The 21,518-nt window shown below is 41.4% G+C and overlaps 1 protein-coding gene across 1 annotated transcript; it reads right to left on the reverse strand.

Moving 5' to 3' along the window:
- Positions 1-11,985: 11,985 nt before the first annotated feature.
- LOC121007520 (protocadherin gamma-B1-like) lies at positions 11,986-14,424 on the reverse strand. Its single transcript, XM_040439541.1, has one exon. It carries the CDS (start codon positions 14,422-14,424, stop codon positions 11,986-11,988), a length of 2,439 nt encoding a protein of 812 aa, XP_040295475.1.
- Between the last annotated feature and the right edge of the window lie 7,094 nt (positions 14,425-21,518).

Raw genomic sequence — 21,518 nt, forward strand, 5'->3', positions numbered from 1 at the left:
CTTGGATAGTGAGATTGGACTTGTAGATGAGGGCCTACTGGTCAGCTGACCCTCTAAAAAATTATATGCGAGGGCCTGCAGGTGAGCTGACCCTGTAAAAGATTGTAGGTGAGGGCCTGCTGGTGAGCTAACCCTGTAAAAGATTTTAGGTGCAGGCCTTCTGGTGAGCTGACCCTTTAAATCATTATATGCAAGGGCCTGCTGGTGAGCTGACCCTGTAAAACATTATATGCGAGGGCCTGCTGGTGAGCTGACCCTGTAAAAGATTTTAGGTGAGGGACTGCAGGTGAGCTGACCCTCTAAAAGTTTGTAGGTGTAGGCTTGCTGGTGAGCTGACCCTCTAAAACATTATATGCGAGGGCCTGCAGGTGAGCTGACCCTCTAAAAGATTGTAGGTGTGGACCTGCAGGTGAGCTGACCCTCTAAAACATTACATGCGAGGGCCTACAGGTGAGCTGACCCTCTAAAAGATTGTAGGTGAGGGAATGCTGGTGAGCTGACCCTCTAAAACATTATATGCGAGGGCCTGCAGGTGAGCTGACACTCTAAAAGATTGTAGGTGAGGGCCTGCTGGTGATCTGACCCTCTAAAAGATTGTAGATGTGGGCCTGCAGGTGAGCTGACCCTCTAAAACATTATATGCAAGGGCCTGCTGGTGAGCTGACCCTCTAAAAGATTATCTGCAGAATTTCTCTTGTGTAACGTTTGCGAATCCCAAAAATATCTGTGACATCCAGTGTACTTTTTTTGTAGACGGTGTCCGCTGCAGACAGTGACATTACCTGTGGTACATCTCCTGTGTAATGTTTCCACATCTAAAATACCTGTGACATTGCCTGTAATTTTATATTAGCAGCTGGTGACATCAGTGAAATTATTTGCGGTATTTCTCCTGTGTAACGTTTTCACATCCAAAATACCTGTGCGGCACTGCTGGTGAGCTGACCCTTTAAAACATTATATGCGAGTGCCTGCTGGTGAGCTGACACTGTAAAATATTTTAGATGCAGGCCTGCTGGTGAGCTGACCATCTAAAAAATTATATGCGAGGGCTTGCTTGGCAGCTGACCCTTTAAAACAGTATATGTGAGGGCCTGCTGGTGAGCTGACCCTGTAAAACATTGTAGATGAGGGCCTGCCGGTGAGCTAACCCTCTAAAAAAAAATTGGATCCGCACACTTTACACAGGAGATGTGGCGCAGCTAATGTCACTGTCTGCAGCGGACACCGTCTACGGAAAAATTACACTGGATGTCAGATATTTTTTGGATGCGCACACTTTACACTAGAGATGTGGCGCAGCCAATGTGACTGTCCGCAGCGGACACCGTCTATTGAAAAAGTACACTGTACAGGGAGTGCAGAATTATTAGGCAAGTTGTATTTTTGAGGATTAATTTTATTATTGAACAACAACCATGTTCTCAATGAACCCAAAAAACTCATTAATATCAAAGCTGAATATTTTTGGAAGTAGTTTTTAGTTTGTTTTTAGTTTTAGCTATTTTAGGGGGATATCTGTGTGTGCAGGTGACTATTACTGTGCATAATTATTAGGCAACTTAACAAAAAACAAATATATACCCATTTAAATTATTTATTTTTACCAGTGAAACCAATATAACATCTCAACATTCACAAATATACATTTCTGACATTCAAAAACAAAACAAAAACAAATCAGTGACCAATATAGCCACCTTTCTTTGCAAGGACACTCAAAAGCCTGCCATCCATGGATTCTGTCAGTGTTTTGATCTGTTCACCATCAACATTGCGTGCAGCAGCAACCACAGCCTCCCAGACACTGTTCAGAGAGGTGTACTGTTTTCCCTCCTTGTAAATCTCACATTTGATGATGGACCACAGGTTCTCAATGGGGTTCAGATCAGGTGAACAAGGAGGCCATGTCATTAGATTTTCTTCTTTTATACCCTTTCTTGCCAGCCACGCTGTGGCGTACTTGGAAGCGTGTGATGGAGCATTGTCCTGCATGAAAATCATGTTTTTCTTGAAGGATGCAGACTTCTTCCTGTACCACTGCTTGAAGAAGGTGTCTTCCAGAAACTGGCAGTAGGACTGGGAGTTGAGCTTGACTCCATCCTCAACCCGAAAAGGCCCCACAAGCTCATCTTTGATGATACCAGCCCAAACCAGTACTCCACCTCCACCTTGCTGGCGTCTGAGTCGGACTGGAGCTCTCTGCCCTTTACCAATCCAGCCACGGGCCCATCCATCTGGCCCATCAAGACTCACTCTCATTTCATCAGTCCATAAAACCTTAGAAAAATCAGTCTTGAGATATTTCTTGGCCCAGTCTTGACGTTTCAGCTTGTGTGTCTTGTTCAGTGGTGGTCGTCTTTCAGCCTTTCTTACCTTGGCCATGTCTCTGAGTATTGCACACCTTGTGCTTTTGGGCACTCCAGTGATGTTGCAGCTCTGAAATATGGCCAAACTGGTGGCAAGTGGCATCTTGGCAGCTGCACGCTTGACTTTTCTCAGTTCATGGGCAGTTATTTTGCGCCTTGGTTTTTCCACACGCTTCTTGCGACCCTGTTGACTATTTTGAATGAAACGCTTGATTGTTCGATGATCACGCTTCAGAAGCTTTGCAATTTTAAGAGTGCTGCATCCCTCTGCAAGATATCTCACTATTTTTGACTTTTCTGAGCCTGTCAAGTCCTTCTTTTGAACCATTTTGCCAAAGGAAAGGAAGTTGCCTAATAATTATGCACACCTAATATAGGGTGTTGATGTCATTAGACCACACCCCTTCTCATTACAGAGATGCACATCACCTAATATGCTTAATTGGTAGTAGGCTTTCGAGCCTATACAGCTTGGAGTAAGACAACATGCATAAAGAGGATGATGTGGTCAAAATACTCATTTGCCTAATAATTCTGCACGCAGTGTATGTCACAGATATTTTTTGGATGCGCACACCTAACACAGGAGATGTGGCGCAGCTAAAGTCACTGTCCACAGCGGACACCGTCTACGAAAAAGCGGTCTAACTATTGTACGCTATTTAGCACAGGGTGCGCTAAAAATAGATATTGCTGCCACACACAATAGTCCTTAGAAGGACTTTTGGGTTTGTAAAGTTTTAGCTATTTAGCGCAGGTTGCGCTAAAAATATAGATTGCTGCTACCACACACAATAGTCCTTAAAAGGACTTTTGGGTCTCTGAAAAGTTTTGGTGGTAATAATAATCTTAAATCACTCCCTACACTGTCTGTCCCTTCCTTAGCACAGCTCTCCCTGACTAAGAATGAGCCGATGACGCGTTCCAGCCAGCCAATCACTGTAATGTTATCAGCCAACATGGCTACGGCATTACAGTGAGGGCAGTGCTTACCTGCAATTTTTTTGGCTGTGTAGCAGCCAAAAAAATGCGTGGGACGGATCATCACTAATGGGGAATGTAAAGTAATAACTATTTTTGGAGTTATTACTATCTATTATAAAAGTACAGAAACTGAAGTTTGGAAATTTTAGCATTTTTCTAAATTTTTGGCAAATTTGGTATTTTTTTTATAAATAAAAATGATGTTTTTTGACTCAATTTTACCACTGTCATGAAGTACAATATGTGATGAGAAAACAATATCAGAATGGCCTGGATAAGTAACAGCATTTTAAAGTTATTACCACATAAAGTGACACGCCAGATTTGTTAAAAATGGCCTAGTCCTTAAGGTGTTAACATCGTCAACCATGCATTTATCCATAGACAAAGTTTAGGTTGTATTTATTCATACCTGAGTTGAATCTTCCAACTGAGTTGTTAGAATTGGACCCAGAACAAATTTCAAATAACTTGCTCATCTCTAGTAAGAAGATTTCAGAATATTTACAGAGAAGAAGATAACAATTCCCCATGACAGATATATTATTCCCTTGTTTGTACCATTGATTGATGAAAAAATATAAACAATAGTTAAAGGGAACCTGTCATCAACTTTAAGCTGACCGTACTGAGGGCAGTATAAAGTAGTGACAGAAATGCTGAGATATGTGTCTAATCCTGTCATAGAGTATGTGATATTGTCTGTAAGGGCATGTATCTAATCTTATTGATACTGTCTGCTGACCTGCTATATTTAATCCTAACATCTGTCATACTGTACTTTGAGCTTTGTATGTAATCCTGCCACCATACTCCAAATGAATAATAGATAAAATTCAAAAACCCTTACCCACTACCACCACTACAGTCATCCTCTGCCCTGCCTGAAATGACTGATATCAGGAAGTGATAGATTGAATTCACCAGTCGTACAATGGCTGATAACAGAGGACAATAGTTTCCCCTTGCGTACAGTTAGCCTTTTTCAGACAACGGTTTGTAGGGACAGTCATTGAAAGAAAATTTATATCAAAGAATGACTGCTGAGCAGACCCCCATATGTTTTCCAATCAAAAAAACATATAGTTAAATGGGTTACTGAGCTAAATGTGGTACACTCCACACCCGGTGGTTGTGATGTGAATTACAGCTTCTCCAGAGCTTGGATACCATCTCATGAGATACTACTACTGACCTTTCATAATGAATTGTATTCTTTAACAACATTTTAGAACAGTTTAGAGTGGACACCACTGAATTTATTAAATAGTAACACTAGATTTTTTCATTTATTTTTTCATATAATCAACTTATGATATATATATATATATATATATATATCACGGTCGGCATGACTATCACATACGTGACACAGAGGGAGGGAACGAGGAAGGCCCTGCCCAAGTGAGAGGGAAGGTGGTGACCCCTGACTCACCTTGCGGCTGGCACCTGGCTGCCCTGACGTCCCTAGACGGGTCCCTCACCCGTACGCCGATCACGTGCCTAAAGCCCTGGCTTTCCCTGAGCTGAGCCCTAGATAGTGAACAGGGCGGTGGGAACACTAGTCCGCACCACTAGCTCTAAGGGAAAACACCAAGGGGAGGACAGACAACACAGACTCAACATATAATCCCAGGTGGGCGACAACAGGAGACAACAATAAGCCCAACAGGGATCCGGAGGGTAGCACTCTGGAACGACAACCAGGCTTCACCACTCCAGTGGGTCAGTATGGATGTCCAGGCAGGAAGCTCTATAACTGGCAACTAGAGAAGTGTGAGGGGAGAATATAAGGAGGTTGGGAGTGGCAGACAAGAAACAGCTGAGGAGGAGAAGCTACGGATCCCTGAGTGAGACAAAAAGGATAGCAAGGCAAACACAGAAAACAATCACTAAGAAACAACGTGATCTTTAGATATAGAGCGCGCAGCCACCCGCTGCGACTTCCTGACTCCGGGTATAACGGAGTCAGACGTGGCTCTTGATAACCTCGTGACAGTACCCCCCCCTTTCACGAGGGGCCTCCGGACACTCAGGACCAGGTCTCTCCGGATGAGAGGCATGGAAAGCCTGAATTAACCTGTTGGCGTTTACCTCTGACGCTGGAACCCACATTCTTTCCTCGGGACCGTAACCCCTCCAATGTAACAGATACTGAAGAGAGCGGCGGACCCGACGAGAATCAACAATTCTGGCTATTTGAAACTCCAGATTACCAGCCACAATAACAGGAGGAGGTGGCAGCGGTGATGGTTCTAGAGGTGGAACATACTTCTTGAGTAACGATTTATGGAAGACGTTATGGATCTTAAAAGTCTGAGGTAGCTCCAGGCGAAAAGCCACAGGGTTAATGACGGCTACTATTTTATAGGGACCAATGAACCTAGGGCCCAGTTTCCAAGAAGGAACCTTCAACTTAATATTCCTAGTAGACAACCACACATAGTCATTCACTCCTAGGTCCGGACCTGGCGACCGTTTCTTATCGGCCATGCATTTATATTTACCACTCATCTTTTTCAAGTTAACTTGCACCTTCTGCCATACCGATGAAAGAGATGAAGAAAACCTTTCCTCTTCGGGAACCCCAGAAGACCCCCCCTCTTTGAAAGTACAAAATTGGGGATGAAAACCGTATGCACCAAGGAATGGTGACTTGCCAGTGGACTCCTGATAATGATTATTTATGGCAAACTCAGCTAACGGTAAATATGATGACCACAACTCTTGGTTTTCAGACACAAAACACCTTAAATATGTTTCTAGGTTTTGGTTGGTACGCTCAGTCTGTCCATTCGACTGAGGATGGAAAGCTGAGGAAAAGGACAAGTGAACCCCCAAACGGGAACAAAAAGCTTTCCAAAACTTAGAAATAAACTGGGTTCCCCGATCCGAAACCACATCGGAAGGGACCCCGTGAAGCTTCACGATTTCACTGATAAACACCTGAGCAAGAGTTTTAGCATTAGGAAGTGCGGGTAGCGCAATAAAGTGTACCATTTTGCTAAACCCGTCTACTACTACCAAGATAACTGTTTTACCTGCCGACAACGGTAAGTCAGTGATGAAATCCATTACATCCTGACGCAACCTTGGCCACCAAAAACGACGAGATAATAGCTCCAAGGTTGCTTTACTACCCGGGTGCACAGCAAGTGCCGAATTATGATGTTCTTTTAATAATTCAAGACGCAGGTTTAACGGTACAAACAATTTCTCTGAGGGGCAAGAGGCCGGGGCGTCCCCCTGGGCCTCTAACACCTTTCCCTCTAGAACAGAGTGTACAGCAGAGACAACCACTCCTCTTTGTAAAATAGGTACCGGATCACTAACATTACCCCCTCCAGGGAAACTACGAGATAATGCGTCTGCCTTGGTATTTTTTGCCCCAGGACGATAGGTGATTACAAAGTTAAATCTGGTAAAGAATAGCGACCACCTAGCTTGTCTAGGGGTGAGACGCTTAGCCGATTCTAGGTACAAAAGGTTTTTGTGATCCGTAATCACCGTGACGGGGTGGATTGCTCCCTCTAAGAAGTGACGCCACTCTTCAAGCGCCAGTTTAATCGCCAACAGTTCCCTATTTCCAATATCATAATTCTTCTCTGCAGAAGATAATTTTTTGGAAAAGAAAGCGCAAGGACGCCATTTGCCAGGAGACGGACCCTGAGACAATACAGCCCCTACTCCCACCTCTGACGCATCTACCTCGACAATAAAAGGCTGGGAGACATCAGGTTGAATTAGAACAGGTGCCGAGGTAAACCTCTCCTTTAGAGAGGAAAATGCATTTTTAGCGGCGTCAGACCATTTGGAAAAATCAGTCCCCTTCCTAGTCATGTCGGTAAGGGGTTTAACGATCACTGAATAATTTTTAATGAACTTTCTATAGAAATTTGCGAAACCCAAAAACCATTGTAGGGCTTTAAGGTTCTCAGGAAGATCCCAATCTAAAATTGCCTGGACCTTCCCAGGATCCATGCGGAAACCTGAAGCAGATAATAGATATCCCAGGAACTGTAATTCCTGAACGGCGAAGACACATTTTTCAATTTTCGCATATAATTTATTCGTCCGTAGGACCTGCAGTACTTGCCTGACATGCACCTCATGTGTTTTCAGATCAGCCGAATAAATTAAGATATCATCTTTGTATATGACTACAAACCTGCCGATGAGATGACTAAAAATATCATTAACGAAATGTTGGAAGACAGCAGGGGCATTGGTCAGACCGAAAGGCATAACTAGATTTTCATAATGCCCCTCAGGGGTGTTAAAAGCTGTCTTCCACTCATCCCCTTCCTTGATTCGAATCAGATTGTAGGCCCCCCTAAGATCAAGTTTGGAGAACCACCTAGCACCCGCAATCTGATTAAAAAGGTCAGGAATGAGAGGAAGAGGGTATGGGTCTCGGATGGTTATCTGGTTTAACTCACGGAAATCTAGGCAAGGACGCAGGCCCCCATCTTTCTTTTTAACAAAGAAAAACCCTGCAGCCACGGGTGAAGAAGAGGGTCTGATGTGTCCCTTAGCCAGACTCTCGGAGATATAATCTTTCATGGCTTGTCTCTCGGGACCCGAAAGATTATACAACCTGGACTTGGGTAATTTTGCACCGGGAATCAGGTTAACCGGGCAATCATAAGGACGATGAGGTGGTAGCTTCTGACAACCCTTTTCAGAAAAAACGTCCTCAAAGTCCGAAATAAATGTAGGTAGGGAAGCTATGGAGGCGATTAAGCAATTGTTATTTAAGCAATTCTCTCTGCAATGCTCACTCCACTCCAATATCTCCCTGGCCTGCCAATCCACCACTGGATTGTGCGCTACCAACCAGGGAAGACCCAATACCACCGGAGAGGGAAGGCCCTCCAGAATGTAACATGAAAGACACTCATTATGGTGGTCCCCTACCCGAAGGTGTAAATTATGAACAATGTGGGTGAGGTTTCTCTGAGACAGAGGAGCAGAATCTATAGCGAATACGGGAATAGGTATCTGCAGCGTACAGAGAGACAAACCCATAGTGCGGGCAAAATGGGCATCAATCAAGTTTACCCCTGCTCCACTGTCTAGAAAAAAAGAAATAGACTCCGTCTTAACACCAAAAACAATGACCGCTGGTAACACAAATTGAGATGTTCGTATGGAGGAAACGTATACCCCCCGGCTGACATCCTCCGCACAGCCTGGGGTTAGTAGTTTTCCGACAGTCTTTTGTTTTTGAGAAAGGAGGGACAGACATTAATGAAATGACCCTTCCCCCCACAGAAAAAACAAGCCCCCCCCCCTACGGCGAACCTCGGGAGGACGGACCTGACGAGAAGTTCCGCCTAGCTGCATAGGCTCATCTAAGTCAGTACAGACTGACTGTTGCTTGGGCGAGGTAACCAATTGCTCAGGAATTTTCGATCTCTCCCTAAGACGTCTATCTATTCTGATAGAGAGGGACATAACAGCATCAAGGGAAAGGGGGGTCTCATACAGCGCCAGTGCATCCTTAACCCTTTCAGATAACCCAGAGCAGAACTGACTCCTGAGAGCCGGGTCGTTCCACTGAGTATCCGTAGCCCACCTACGGAACTCTGAGCAATATTCCTCTGCTGACCGATCTCCCTGTAGGAGTCTCCGTAACTTCGACTCAGCCAGGGCGACTCGGTCAGGGTCATCATATATGAGACCCAAAGCCCCAAAAAATCCCTCCACTGACCGAAGAGCCTGAGAACCAGGGGGTAACGAGAACGCCCAGGATTGCGGATCCCCCTGAAGCAGGGAAATGACAATCCCTACCCGCTGTTCTTCATTACCTGAGGAGTAAGGGCGCAACTTAAAATATAATTTGCAGGCCTCACGGAACGTCGCAAATTTGTCCCTTCCCCCAGAAAATCTGTCAGGAAGAGCAACCTTGGGTTCTGTAACAACCTGGTTACCCATAGCAACCGCTGGGGGTGCGGTCTGCTGCATTTGCTGCTGTTGTTGGAAAACAGACGCCTTCAATCCTGCCACCTCCAAAGACAGGCCTTGAAGCTGTTTTGCCAAGGCAGCAATAGGATCCATATTGGATTCTAAGTAGAGAAAAAAAACAACAAAAAAAAAATTATATTTTTTTTATTATTAATTTTTTTTCTCAAAAAGTAAAGGCCAGTTATAATATCACGGTCGGCGTGACTATCACATACGTGACACAGAGGGAGGGAACGAGGAAGGCCCTGCCCAAGTGAGAGGGAAGGTGGTGACCCCTGACTCACCTTGCGGCTGGCACCTGGCTGCCCTGACGTCCCTAGACGGGTTCCTCACCCGTACGCCGATCACGTGCCTAAAGCCCTGGCTTTCCCTGAGCTGAGCCCTAGATAGTGAACAGGGCGGTGGGAACACTAGTCCGCACCACTAGCTCTAAGGGAAAACACCAAGGGGAGGACAGACAACACAGACTCAACATATAATCCCAGGTGGGCGACAACAGGAGACAACAATAAGCCCAACAGGGATCCGGAGGGTAGCACTCTGGAACGACAACCAGGCTTCACCACTCCAGTGGGTCAGTATAGATGTCCAGGCAGGAAGCTCTATAACTGGCAACTAGAGAAGTGTGAGGGGAGAATATAAGGAGGTTGGGAGTGGCAGACAAGAAACAGCTGAGGAGGAGAAGCTACGGATCCCTGAGTGAGACAAAAAGGATAGCAAGGCAAACACAGAAAACAATCACTAAGAAACAACGTGATCTTTAGATATAGAGCGCGCAGCCACCCGCTGCGACTTCCTGACTCCGGGTATAACGGAGTCAGACGTGGCTCTTGATACCCTCGTGACAATATATATATATATATATATATATATATATAAGTTTTTTCTTCACTAGTCAATGAATAGTTAGGCATGGTCTGGCTTCTGCCTTACAAGGAGGAAGAGGCTTCTTAACCCCTTAGTGACCACCAATACGCCTTTTTTACTGTGGTCAATAAGGGGCCTTAAGCTGGTCGGTCACTTTTTCATAGCTGGAAGCGGGGACTTGGCTCTCACATTAGAGCCGCACTCCTGCTCTAACAGCCAGGACCAGCAGGAGTGCGGCTACCACAAGTAAACTGGACTCCCTCTTTCTCCCATCAGCACCTTGCAAATGCGATCGCGGGGTGCCGCTGTGTGTAAAGGCTGGCCAGAGTCTGGTATAGGCCCCAAGCCAGCCTTGAGTATTTTCTAGCAGGCTGCACCTCCCTGGCGCAGGCAGCTGGTTAATGTCAGTAAAGCGCTGACATTAAATTGCAATGCTATATAGGCGTAGTGCATTGTATTTTAAAAAACAATCAATTTTTTGGTTATAGTTCCCTTTTGACTAAAAAAAATAAAAATAAAAATATAATTTTTAATGAAAAGAATTGCAAAAATAAAATTCTCCTCCATATGTTTAGTATTACTCCATACATAATGACCTGCACAACATAAATATCATGTAAATGACAGAATTGCTAATTTATTCTTAGTTGCCACTGACAAAACATTATAACAAGTGATCAAAAAGTGTAATTTACTCCAAAATGAAGCAAAAAAACAAAATACAAGTCATCCCGCAAAAATCAACCCTCACACAACTTTATAGAAAATAAAATAAAAAAGTTATGGATCTTGGGAAGCAGCAATGCAAAAAGATTTTCTTCCTTTAAAAAAGGGGTTCTATTGCACAAAAGTAGTAAAATGTTAAAAAAACTAAATGTATTTGATATCGCTGTAATCATACTGACCCAGAGAATAAAGATATTATGTTATTTATTATTTATAATAAATGAATGCTATACAATTTGTAACGTAAAAACTCGATGGCAGTGCTGTTTTTCCCATCTCTCTCCCAGAAAGAGTTAACAAAAGTTAATCAGAAAGTTATGTGTACCCCAAAATTACGCCATTAAAAACTACAACTTATCCTGCAAAAAACAAGCCCTCATACAGCTGCATAGATGGAAAAATAAAAAAGTTATAGCTCTTGGAAGGCAACAATGAAAAAAGGAACAAAAATACTTGGTCAGTAAGGCCCAAAACAGGTTGGTCGTTAGGGGGTTAAAGGTCAATGATCCCGGATTAAAATATGTCTGCAACTAGAATCTCTCTAAAAAAAGTGGTGCAAATTGACCTAATTTGACAAAACTAGAGCTTCAACAACTTTTATGACTTGGTATTAAAGGGGTTGGAAGGGACAGTGATTCACGGGAAATAAGGTGTGGCTTAAGATGCAACATTTTTCTCCTAAATTTCACTACTATTCTGCCTTACAATTCTTTCTCAAAGTAAGTATCAACCTAGACAAAAGTATCTATCACTGCACCACATTTATCATGTAGTCTGAGCAACTATGATAAATAGGAGGTTTAGACAGCCTGTCTAAGTCTGTGTATGTAGAAAAAATACATTTCATAGTGAGGACCCAGTTCCAATATGCTGCTTATTTAAAAGCCAAATATATATATATATATATATATATATATATATATATATATATATATATATATATTCTATGATATAAAGAACAATACATTATAATAAGAAAGCAACTAATTTGATGAATCTTACAAACAATTTACATTAATTTAGTACAATCATATTTCTAACTATAAAATCTGAAAACTATTTAGAATAAATGTCAACATTTAAATACCTGCTCAATACTGTTAGGAGGGAAGTCAAGGCTTACAGGATCTTTCATAGCTGTTGAATTGTCTGTGTCTATGAGATTGTCTGTGGGGACGTTCTGCAGTGGTTTCAGATAAGCAATTTCATTCTGCTTTGAGTCCAGAGTCACACACACATCATATGAGAATGGGAAAGGTAAACTTGTATCACTGATCTCAGAAGGACACCCCAGGGTGAATTGAGGGTACACATTTCGATTATATGCTCCAAAAGTAGTTGGGGTGTTGGTGTTTCTGCATTTGAAAATTACCGTAATAATAACAGTAATAATGAATAAACAAGAAATCAGAGCTATGGATATGACTAGATAGAAAGTTACATTAGATGTCTTGTCTGAATTTGTTGGTTGTCTTCTTATCTCTGGTATAACTTGCTGAAAATTCTCTGCAACAACTAAATTCAAAGTAACTGTAGATGACAGAGATGGGGATCCATTATCCTTCACCAGAACCACAAGTTTTTGCCTTAAATTATCAACATCTTGGAGATCTCTTAAAATCTTTATTTCACCAGTATGTTGGCCAATTGTGAATAAAGATGAATCAGGAACCTGTAGTAAGTGATAGGAGAGCCAGGCATTGTGTCCAGAGTCAGAGTCCACTGCAATCACTTTGGTGACCAGATAACCTTTCTCAGCAAAGTGAGGAATAAACTCAAATAATGCTGATCCCTCGGTGTCTGGTGATGGGTAGAGAATCTTCGGAGCATTATCATTCTTATCAATGATACATATCCTCACTGTGACATTACTGCTTAGAGAAAGAGATCCACTGTCTTTAGCCATCACCTGGAACTGAAATTCCCGCAACTGTTCATAGTCAAAAGATCGCTGGGCATAGAGAACGCCAGTCATTGAGTTTATGGAAACATATGAAGATAACGGAATATTATCAATGTTGTTGTTCACAATGCTGTATGTAATCTTCCCATTATCATCTCGGTCAAGATCTGAAGCAAGAATATTTTGTATTGAAGTACCAGGTTGATTATTTTCTATAATGTAGACAATGTAGTTCATTCTCTCAAAAACTGGAACATTGTCATTCACATCTGAAATAGTTAACTGAATAGTTTTGTTGGTAGACAGAGGAGGAGTTCCTTTATCCATACATTGAATTGTAACATTATATCCAGAATTCCTTTCTCGGTCCATGCTAGTTGCAGTTACAAGTTTATAATAGTTACTAGATGATGGTAACAGCTGAAATTCCTTTATATCTGAGTTCAAACAAACAACTTCTCCATTTATTCCTGAATCCAGGTCATGAACATTAATTATTGCTATGACAGTACCAGGTGGAGAATCTTCTGGAAGTGTTTTTGCAAGAGTGGTAACTGTTATATCTGGAGCATTATCATTCACATCAATCACTTGTATTGATACCTTGCAATGTGTGACAAGACCTCCACCATCTTTAGCTTCTACAGTCATTTCATAGCTATCTGCTGCTTCATAGTCTAAACTACCTATTATCTTCATGTCACCTTTTAAGGAATCTATAGAAAATAGTTCATTTGCTTTTTCGGGAATGTGGCTAAAAGAATAAGTCACTAAGCCATTTGTACCTTCATCTTCATCAGTTGCATTTAATTGAACCACTAAAAGGCCAATAGGTGCATTTTCAGATATTTTATAGTGATTTATGGCTTGGGTAAAAGTTGGAAAGTTGTCATTAACATCTTGAACAGTGATCTTAATTATAGCAGTGCCAGATTTTGGAGGTTTACCCCCATCAAAAGCAGTTAAAATTAAATCATAGAAACTCTGCTTTTCTCTGTCTAATGATTTTTCAAGTATAATTTCTGGATTTTTAATACCATCGTTAGTGGTTTGTTCCCCAAGTGTAAAGTATTCATTACTACTAAGAGTATAACTCTGAATAGAATGCATGTCTAGATCTGGATCTTGTGCATTTCCTAATGGAAAATGTACTCTGGGAACAGACAATTCACTGATTCCTATTTCAAAATACTTTTTAGAAAATGTTGGTGCATTATCATTTACATCCTGGATTTCTATAATGATTGTATAAAAATTTAAAGGGTTTTCAATTACAGCTTCTAGGTTTATAAAGCAGCTGAGTTTAGTCCCACATAATGATTCTCTATCAATTCTCTCTGATACAATTAAATCTCCATTTTCCAATATAATATTGAAATATTGCTTTGTGCCATGAGATACAATTTGAAATTTTCTAAATGCAAGTTCCTTTACACTAACTCCAAGATCTTTTGCTACATTGCCAACGACTGATCCTTTTTTTAGTTCTTCAGGTATTGAATATTGTAATTGGCATGAGATATCCCTGGACCAAAATGATAGAAGACAAAGTAATACTTGCCATATTATTGTCCATTGAGATCCTTGGAGTCTTGTGTTTTGTTGCATTGTTAGCAGGATATTTAATATAGGCTGTTTCAGATGAAACTACAATGGAATTCCAAGACTTAAGGTTCTTGAGCAGCAGAAAAGAGTAAAGCAAATCACAAGATGTATTGAAGAATAAATCTAGGAGTTTCTAGAGATATATGCTATGAGGCTGCATTTTTTCTCTCATTCAGCTAGAATAGAAAATACTACAGTCTTATGGCGGCACTCAGAGTTCAAATTGAGGTACTGCAAGTACCAGTGAAAAGTATTTGCTTTTCAGTTCTTATCTTGATGGATTTGTTTTAGGTATACTTATATTAGTTATCACAGTGATATATTTCACTCAGTTTTAAGATTTATGTTAATACTTAACCAAAGAAACCAGAAAATCAATGAAACTTTAACATCTAAGCTTAGTGCATTGTGCACTAGCGATAGAGGTACAATGCAAAGAATGTTTCGCATGAAGCACAAAGAAACCCAATCTAGAATGTAGTTTGGATTTTACAATTTTTTAATTGTGAAAAATTACCTAATTAATTATTCTGTGTAAACTTTTATCCGTTGTATATTACTTTGTGTTTTTTCCACTGAAGATAGTGGACCATTGTACAAAGCAAGCACTTTTTGTTTCTTCCACATTTCCTCATAGATTGTAATGTAAGTGTAAAGGACCCTCATTCCTGAATTCCTCATTCCTGAATTGTTAATATGATTATTATTTCATAATGTATGATGAATGTAGACTGCTGCCGAATATGTTTATATATGTGTTTTTTTTTATCCTACATGAAACTTTCCATTTACTTCCATTTTCCTTGCATCTCCTTTTTGTTAGTATTGCAATTTATATACTTTTTATTATGCTTCAAATGAAGGCTAAAGATTTGTGCTGTCTTCACACAAACCAGCAACCATGCTTATGCTTCTGGTTAGGGATGATCGAAGTGAGCTTTGGATTCTAGATCCGAAGTCTCTCTAAACTTTGTTTTAATGCTGTATGAAGATTTGTTTCCGTACAATATAAAAATGTATGGGCGCCATCAAGGCAAAGTCATTATCATCAAAGTCTCACAGGTTGCACTACGGTGAATAAGTGAATAACTTCAGTATTTGACTTTTGTACTTGAACGATTTTAAAACATGGTTCCAAAGCCAACTTTGGATACCTGTTTTAAAATGATTTTTAAGTTTAATAATCAAATGCCGAAGTCATTCACTGAAGTTTCGGTGAAAGCTCATTTTGCCACGCCGAAGCCCATACATTTTAATGCTGAACAGAGACGGATCTCCGTACAGCATTAAAATGAAGTTTGGAGCAAAGCAACTTCGGATCTAGGATCCAAAACATGCTTTGCTCATCCCCAGTTGTGGTACCTGTGATCACTGCTACCAATTTGATATATAAGTAGGGGTCTATACTATACATAGTATTGATATAAAATTTATCAGATGCATACTATAACATACTGTAACTGAAAGTTACTGGGACCCAATGCAAAATCTGAAACAGGCCCCTATCTACCATATACCTTTTATAATACTAATTTGGAACAGGGGCATTTGGGTCCTCTCAGACACCAAGACCCAAGTCTCCATACACATTGGTGTATTGTCAGCTTAACCTGCCAAGAACTGCAGATTCGGTTTACAACATAATGTGTAAAGGAAGCTCCCAACTCTCCCAGAAAGATGATGTTGAGAGATAGAAGGATCTGGGAAATTTTTTCACTCAATTAGTGTTGAGCAAACCAGTACTGTCAAGTTCAGGCCGTACCGAACTTTGCGAGTTCGGGTACCCAAACCAGAACTTTGCCAGGAAAGTTGGGGTTAGAGTTCGGTGTTCGGGCATTTAATAAAGCTTTGCACCCCTGACACAGAAATATAAGAATTAATCTGGCTGTTAATTCTGTGGGTGACCTATAGTGATTTTTTAGTGGGTGCAACGCACCAATTTTGTACCCCTGACACAAAAATATAATAGTTAATCCGCCTGTTAGTTCGATGGATGACACATACTCATTTTTGGTGTGAGATACACATGCACTTTATAAGTGACAGGGAAATTAATATAGTTAATCCGTCTGTTAGTTCGGTGGGTGACATATTCCCATTTTTGGTGTGAGGTACACCTGCACTGCATATGTGACTGGGAAATTAATATAGTTAATCTGACTGATAGTTCGGCCGGTGACATATACCCAATTTTGGTGTGAGGTACATATACCAGGTGGTATATGTTTTATGATAAATTTAGTGTAAAGTACACTAACGCAGATTCAAGCAAAACTGACTTCAAATATTACCCTCATGATAAATTTCTTTCATATGTTTTGTAAGATCAGGGACTAAGAATAAGGCCTACAAAGGGTAAAATGCCGAAAAAGTAGGATATATGTTATATTACAGGCAAGTATCCCTCATTTACACAAGACGCAGTCTAATAAGTCGCCAATTACATGTTGGTATGCTTTAAACCTTTCAAGATCCTGGGATTTTCGTTTTTTGTGTTTTCATTTTTTACTACCTTCCTTCCTGCAGCCATTTTTTTTATATTTTTTATATTCATCTAATAGTATAATGCTTTGTTTTTTGAGGGACACGTTGTACTTTCTAAAGGCACCATTTACTAGTTGCATACAATGCAGTAAGAAGCTGTAAAACAATTTCAAATAGGTGGAATTAGAAAAAATTTGGAAAAAGAATTTCTAACACAGTTTTATGGGTTTTGTTATTATAATGCTCCATATGCATGCTCAGCATTGTCTGGGTAAGTACAATTACAACAATATCATATTTATATAGTTTTTCTTTTGTTTTAATGCTGAAAAAAACACCATATTTTGACCCCCATAACTTTTTTATAATTAGATCTACGGAGGGCTTATTTTTTGCAGGATGATCTTTTGTTTTTATGTATGCAATTTTGAAGTGTGTGGGACTTTTTTGGGGGGTATTTTTTTTCCATTACATCGTTCACCCTATGGGATAAATATATTTATAAAATATATATATATTTTAATAGCCAAGGCATTTTGGGAAGTGATTATACCTATAATGTTTATTTTTATGATTTATTTTTCTGGTATATACACACATATATATATATATATATATATATATATATATACAGTGGGATGCGAAAGTTTGGACAACCTTGTTAATCGTCATGATTTTCCTGTATAAATCGTTGGTTGTTACGATAAAAAATGTCAGTTAAATATATCATATAGGAGACACACACAGTGATATTTGAGAAGTGAAATGAAGTTTATTTGATTTACAGAAAGTGTGCTATAATTGTTTAAACAAAATTAGGCAGGTGCATAAATTTGGGCACCACAAAAAAGAAATGAAATCAATATTTAGTAGATCCTACTTTTGCAGAAATTACAGCCTCTAAACGCTTCCTGTAAGGTTCCAATGAGAGTCTGGATTCTGGTTGAAGGTATTTTGGACCATTCCTCTTTAGAAAACATCTTTAGTTCATTCAGGTTTGATGGCTTCCGAGCATGGACAGCTCTCTTTAAGTCACACCACAGATTTTCAATTATATTCAGGTCTGGGGACTGAGATGGCCATTCCAGAACGTTGTACTTGTTCCCCTGCATAAATGCCTTAGTGGATTTTGAGCAGTGTTTAGGGTCGTTGTCTTGTAGAAAGATCCAGCCCCGGCGGGCGCAGCTTCAGCTTTGTCACTGATTCCTGGACATTGGTCTCCAGAATCTGCTGATACTGAGTGGAATCCATGCGTCCCTCAACTTTGACAAGATTCCCAGTCCCTGCACTGGCCACACAGCCCCAGAGCATGATGGAACCACCCCCATATTTTACTGTAGGTAGCAGGTGTTTTTCTTGGAATGATGTGTTCTTTTTCCTCCATGCATAACGCCCCTTGTTATGGCCAAATAACTCAATTTTAGTTTCATCAGTCCACAGCACCTTATTCCAAAATGAAGCTGGCTTGTCCAAATGTGCTTTAGCCCACCTCAAGCGGCACTTTTTGTGCTGTGGGCGGAGAAAAGGCTTCCTCTGCATCACTCTCGCATACAGCATCTCCTTGTGTAAAGTGCGTCAAATGGTTGAACGATGCACAGTGACTCCATCTGCAGCAAGATGATGTTGTAGGTCTTTGGTGCTGGTCTGTGGGTTGACTCTGACTGTTCTCACCATTCGTCGCTTCTGTCTACCTGAGATTTTTCTTGGTCTGCTACTTCGAGCCTTAACTTGAACTGAGCCTGTGGTCTTCCATTTCCTCAATATGTTCCTAACTGTGGAAACAGACAGCTGAAATCTCTGAGACAGCTTTCTGTATCCTTCCCCTAAACCATGATGGTGAACAATCTTTGTCTTCAGGTCATTTGAGAGTTGTTTTGAGACCCCCATGTTGCTACTCTTCAGAGAAAATTAAAAGAGGAGGAAACTTACAATTGACCCCCTTAAATACTCTTTCTCATAATTGAATTCACCTGTGTATGTAGGTCAGGGGTCACTGAGCTTACCAAGCCAATTTGAGTTCCAATAATTAGTTCTAAAGGTTTTGGAATCAATAAAATGACAACAGTGCCCAAATTTATGCCCCTGCCTAATTTGTTTAAACAATTATAGCACACTTTCTGTAAATCCAATAAACTTCATTTCACTTCTCAAATATCACTGTGTGTGTCTCCTATATGATATATTTAACTGACATTTTTTATCGTAACAACCAACGATTTATACAGGAAAATCATGACGATTAACAAGGTTGCCCAAACTTTTGCATCCCACTGTATACATCCTACATAATAAAAGCGCTATGTGAGTGCATTGTGTCCATGTTTGTGTGCCGTTTGTCATACCAAGCATGCGCGGCACGGGGGGCACAGTAGGGTCTGCTGGACGTGGCTGTGATGACTATAGGGCTCCAGGTATGTGACTACACCGCCATATAATGGGCTTTATGTGTACGGCTGCATACAATAGGGTTCTATGCAGAACCGCAGCACAGGGGGAACAATAGGGGTCCATATATTTGCCATGGACGCCTCGGTACAGCAGCTGTGGCCCTCACCGGGCGTCAGAGCACCTACTTCCCAGCCGTGTTCAGCGGTCGGTTCGCCATGCTGAGAGCGATACACACTGGCCCTGCAAAATACACTTCCCTGCTGCGTCTAGCTCCACCCATCTGCCTACACACAGCCAATCACAGAGGGGCACACAATGCACCAATTGTTGACGGCAGCTTATGTGCATTCAGTATGATAGTGCAAGTGCAAGAAAGGAGAGCTGTGATTGGTCGCTGGCAGAACTATAGGGGATATAGAAAACACAAAGCTAATGAGAGAAGGTTACTGTGGAGTAGCCGGGAGGTCAGGAGAGCGGGCACAGGGGACGGGTGAGGGGAAGCTGTATACACACACACACACACAGATGTAATCTATACTAATAAAAGCCCTGTGTGCGTGCTGTGTGTCCGTGTGTGTGTGTCGATAGTTGAAGTGCGTGGTACGCTGACCAATCATCACACGGCGCTCCACATGCCATCCGCACCACCTACACCTGCGAGCCAATCGCCACCTCCTATGGTGTGCTCTCCACATCGGGGCACCACCATTACTTGCATCACAGAGCCGCACAGTCCCAATACTGTCAGCCACAGACAGCAGCTGCTGACAGCAGTATGAGCCACTAGTCAGTGCCAGCAGTCTCAGCACCACCAGTCAGTGCCAGCAGTCAGTGCCAGCCGTCTCAGCTATCAGTCAGTGCCACCAGCCACAGCCACCAATCACAGTGCCAGCAGTCTCAGACACCAGTCAGTGCCAGCCATCTCAGCCATCAGTCAGTGCCACCAGCCACCAGTCATAGTGCCAGCAGTCTCAGACACCAGTCAGTGCCAGCCGTCTCAGTCATCAGTCAGTGCCACCAGCCACAGCCATCCAGTCACAGTGCCATCAGTCTCAGCCACAGCCACCAGCCGCAGCCAGCACTCTCAGCCAGCAGTCAGTGCCAGCAGTCTTAGCCACAGCCACCACTCTCGGCCACCAGCCACAGCCACCAGACAGTTCCAGCAGTCTCAGCCAATCTGGTCAAGATTCCTTGCCATTTAATATAGACTGTTCCTACTAATGTTTATGCACTACTGTTCTAGCGCCCATTATTGTAACGGGCTTAATGCCTAGTATATATATACAGTATAGACCAAAAGTTTGGACACACCTTCTCATTCAAAGAGTTTTCTTTATTTTCATGACTATGAAAATCGTAGATTCACACTGAAGGCATCAAAACTATGATTTAACACATGTGGAATTATATACATAACAAACAAGTGTGAAACAACTGAAAATATGTCATATTCTAGGTTCTTCAAAGTAGCCACCTTTTGCTTTGATTACTGCTTTGCACACTCTTGGCATTCTCTTGATGAGCTTCAAGAGGTAGTCCTCTGAAATGGTTTTCACTTCACAGGTGTGCCCTGTCAGGTTTAATAAGTGGGATTTCTTGCCTTATAAATGGGGTTGGGACCATCAGTTGCGTTGAGGAGAAGTCAGGTGGATACACAGCTGATAGTCCTACTGAATAGACTGTTAGAATTTGTATTATGGCAAGAAAAAAGCAGCTAAGTAAAGAAAAACTAGTGGCCATCATTACTTTAAGAAATGAAGGTCAGTCAGTCAGCCGAAAAATTGGGAAAACTTTGAAAGTAAGGGCTATTTGACCATGAAGGAGAGTGATGGGGTGCTACGCCAGATGACCTGGCCTCCACAGTCACCAAACCTGAACCCAATCGAGATGGTTTGGGGTGAGCTGGACCGCAGAGTGAAGGCAAAAGGGCCAACAAATGCTAAGCATCTCTGGGAACTCCTTCAAGACTGTTGGAAGACCATTTCAGGGGACTACCTCTTGAAGCTCATCAAGAGAATGCCAAGAGTGTGCAAAGCAGTAATCAAAGCAAAAGGTGGCTACTTTGAAGAACCTAGAATATGACATATTTTCAGTTGTTTCACACTTGTTTGTTATGTATATAATTCCACATGTGTTAATTCATAGTTTTGATGCCTTCATAGTCATGAAAATAAAGAAAACTCTTTGAATGAGAAAGTGTGTCCAAACTTTTGGTCTGTACTGTA

The sequence above is a fragment of the Bufo bufo genome, chromosome 1 (genome assembly GCF_905171765.1).
Source record: "Bufo bufo chromosome 1, aBufBuf1.1, whole genome shotgun sequence".
NCBI classification, from domain to species: Eukaryota; Metazoa; Chordata; class Amphibia; order Anura; family Bufonidae; genus Bufo; species Bufo bufo.

Excerpts from the sequence above, each read along its gene's own strand:
- LOC121007520 (XM_040439541.1), bottom strand. The coding sequence starts at position 14,424 with ATGCAACAAAACACAAGACTCCAAGGATCTCAATGGACAATAATATGG.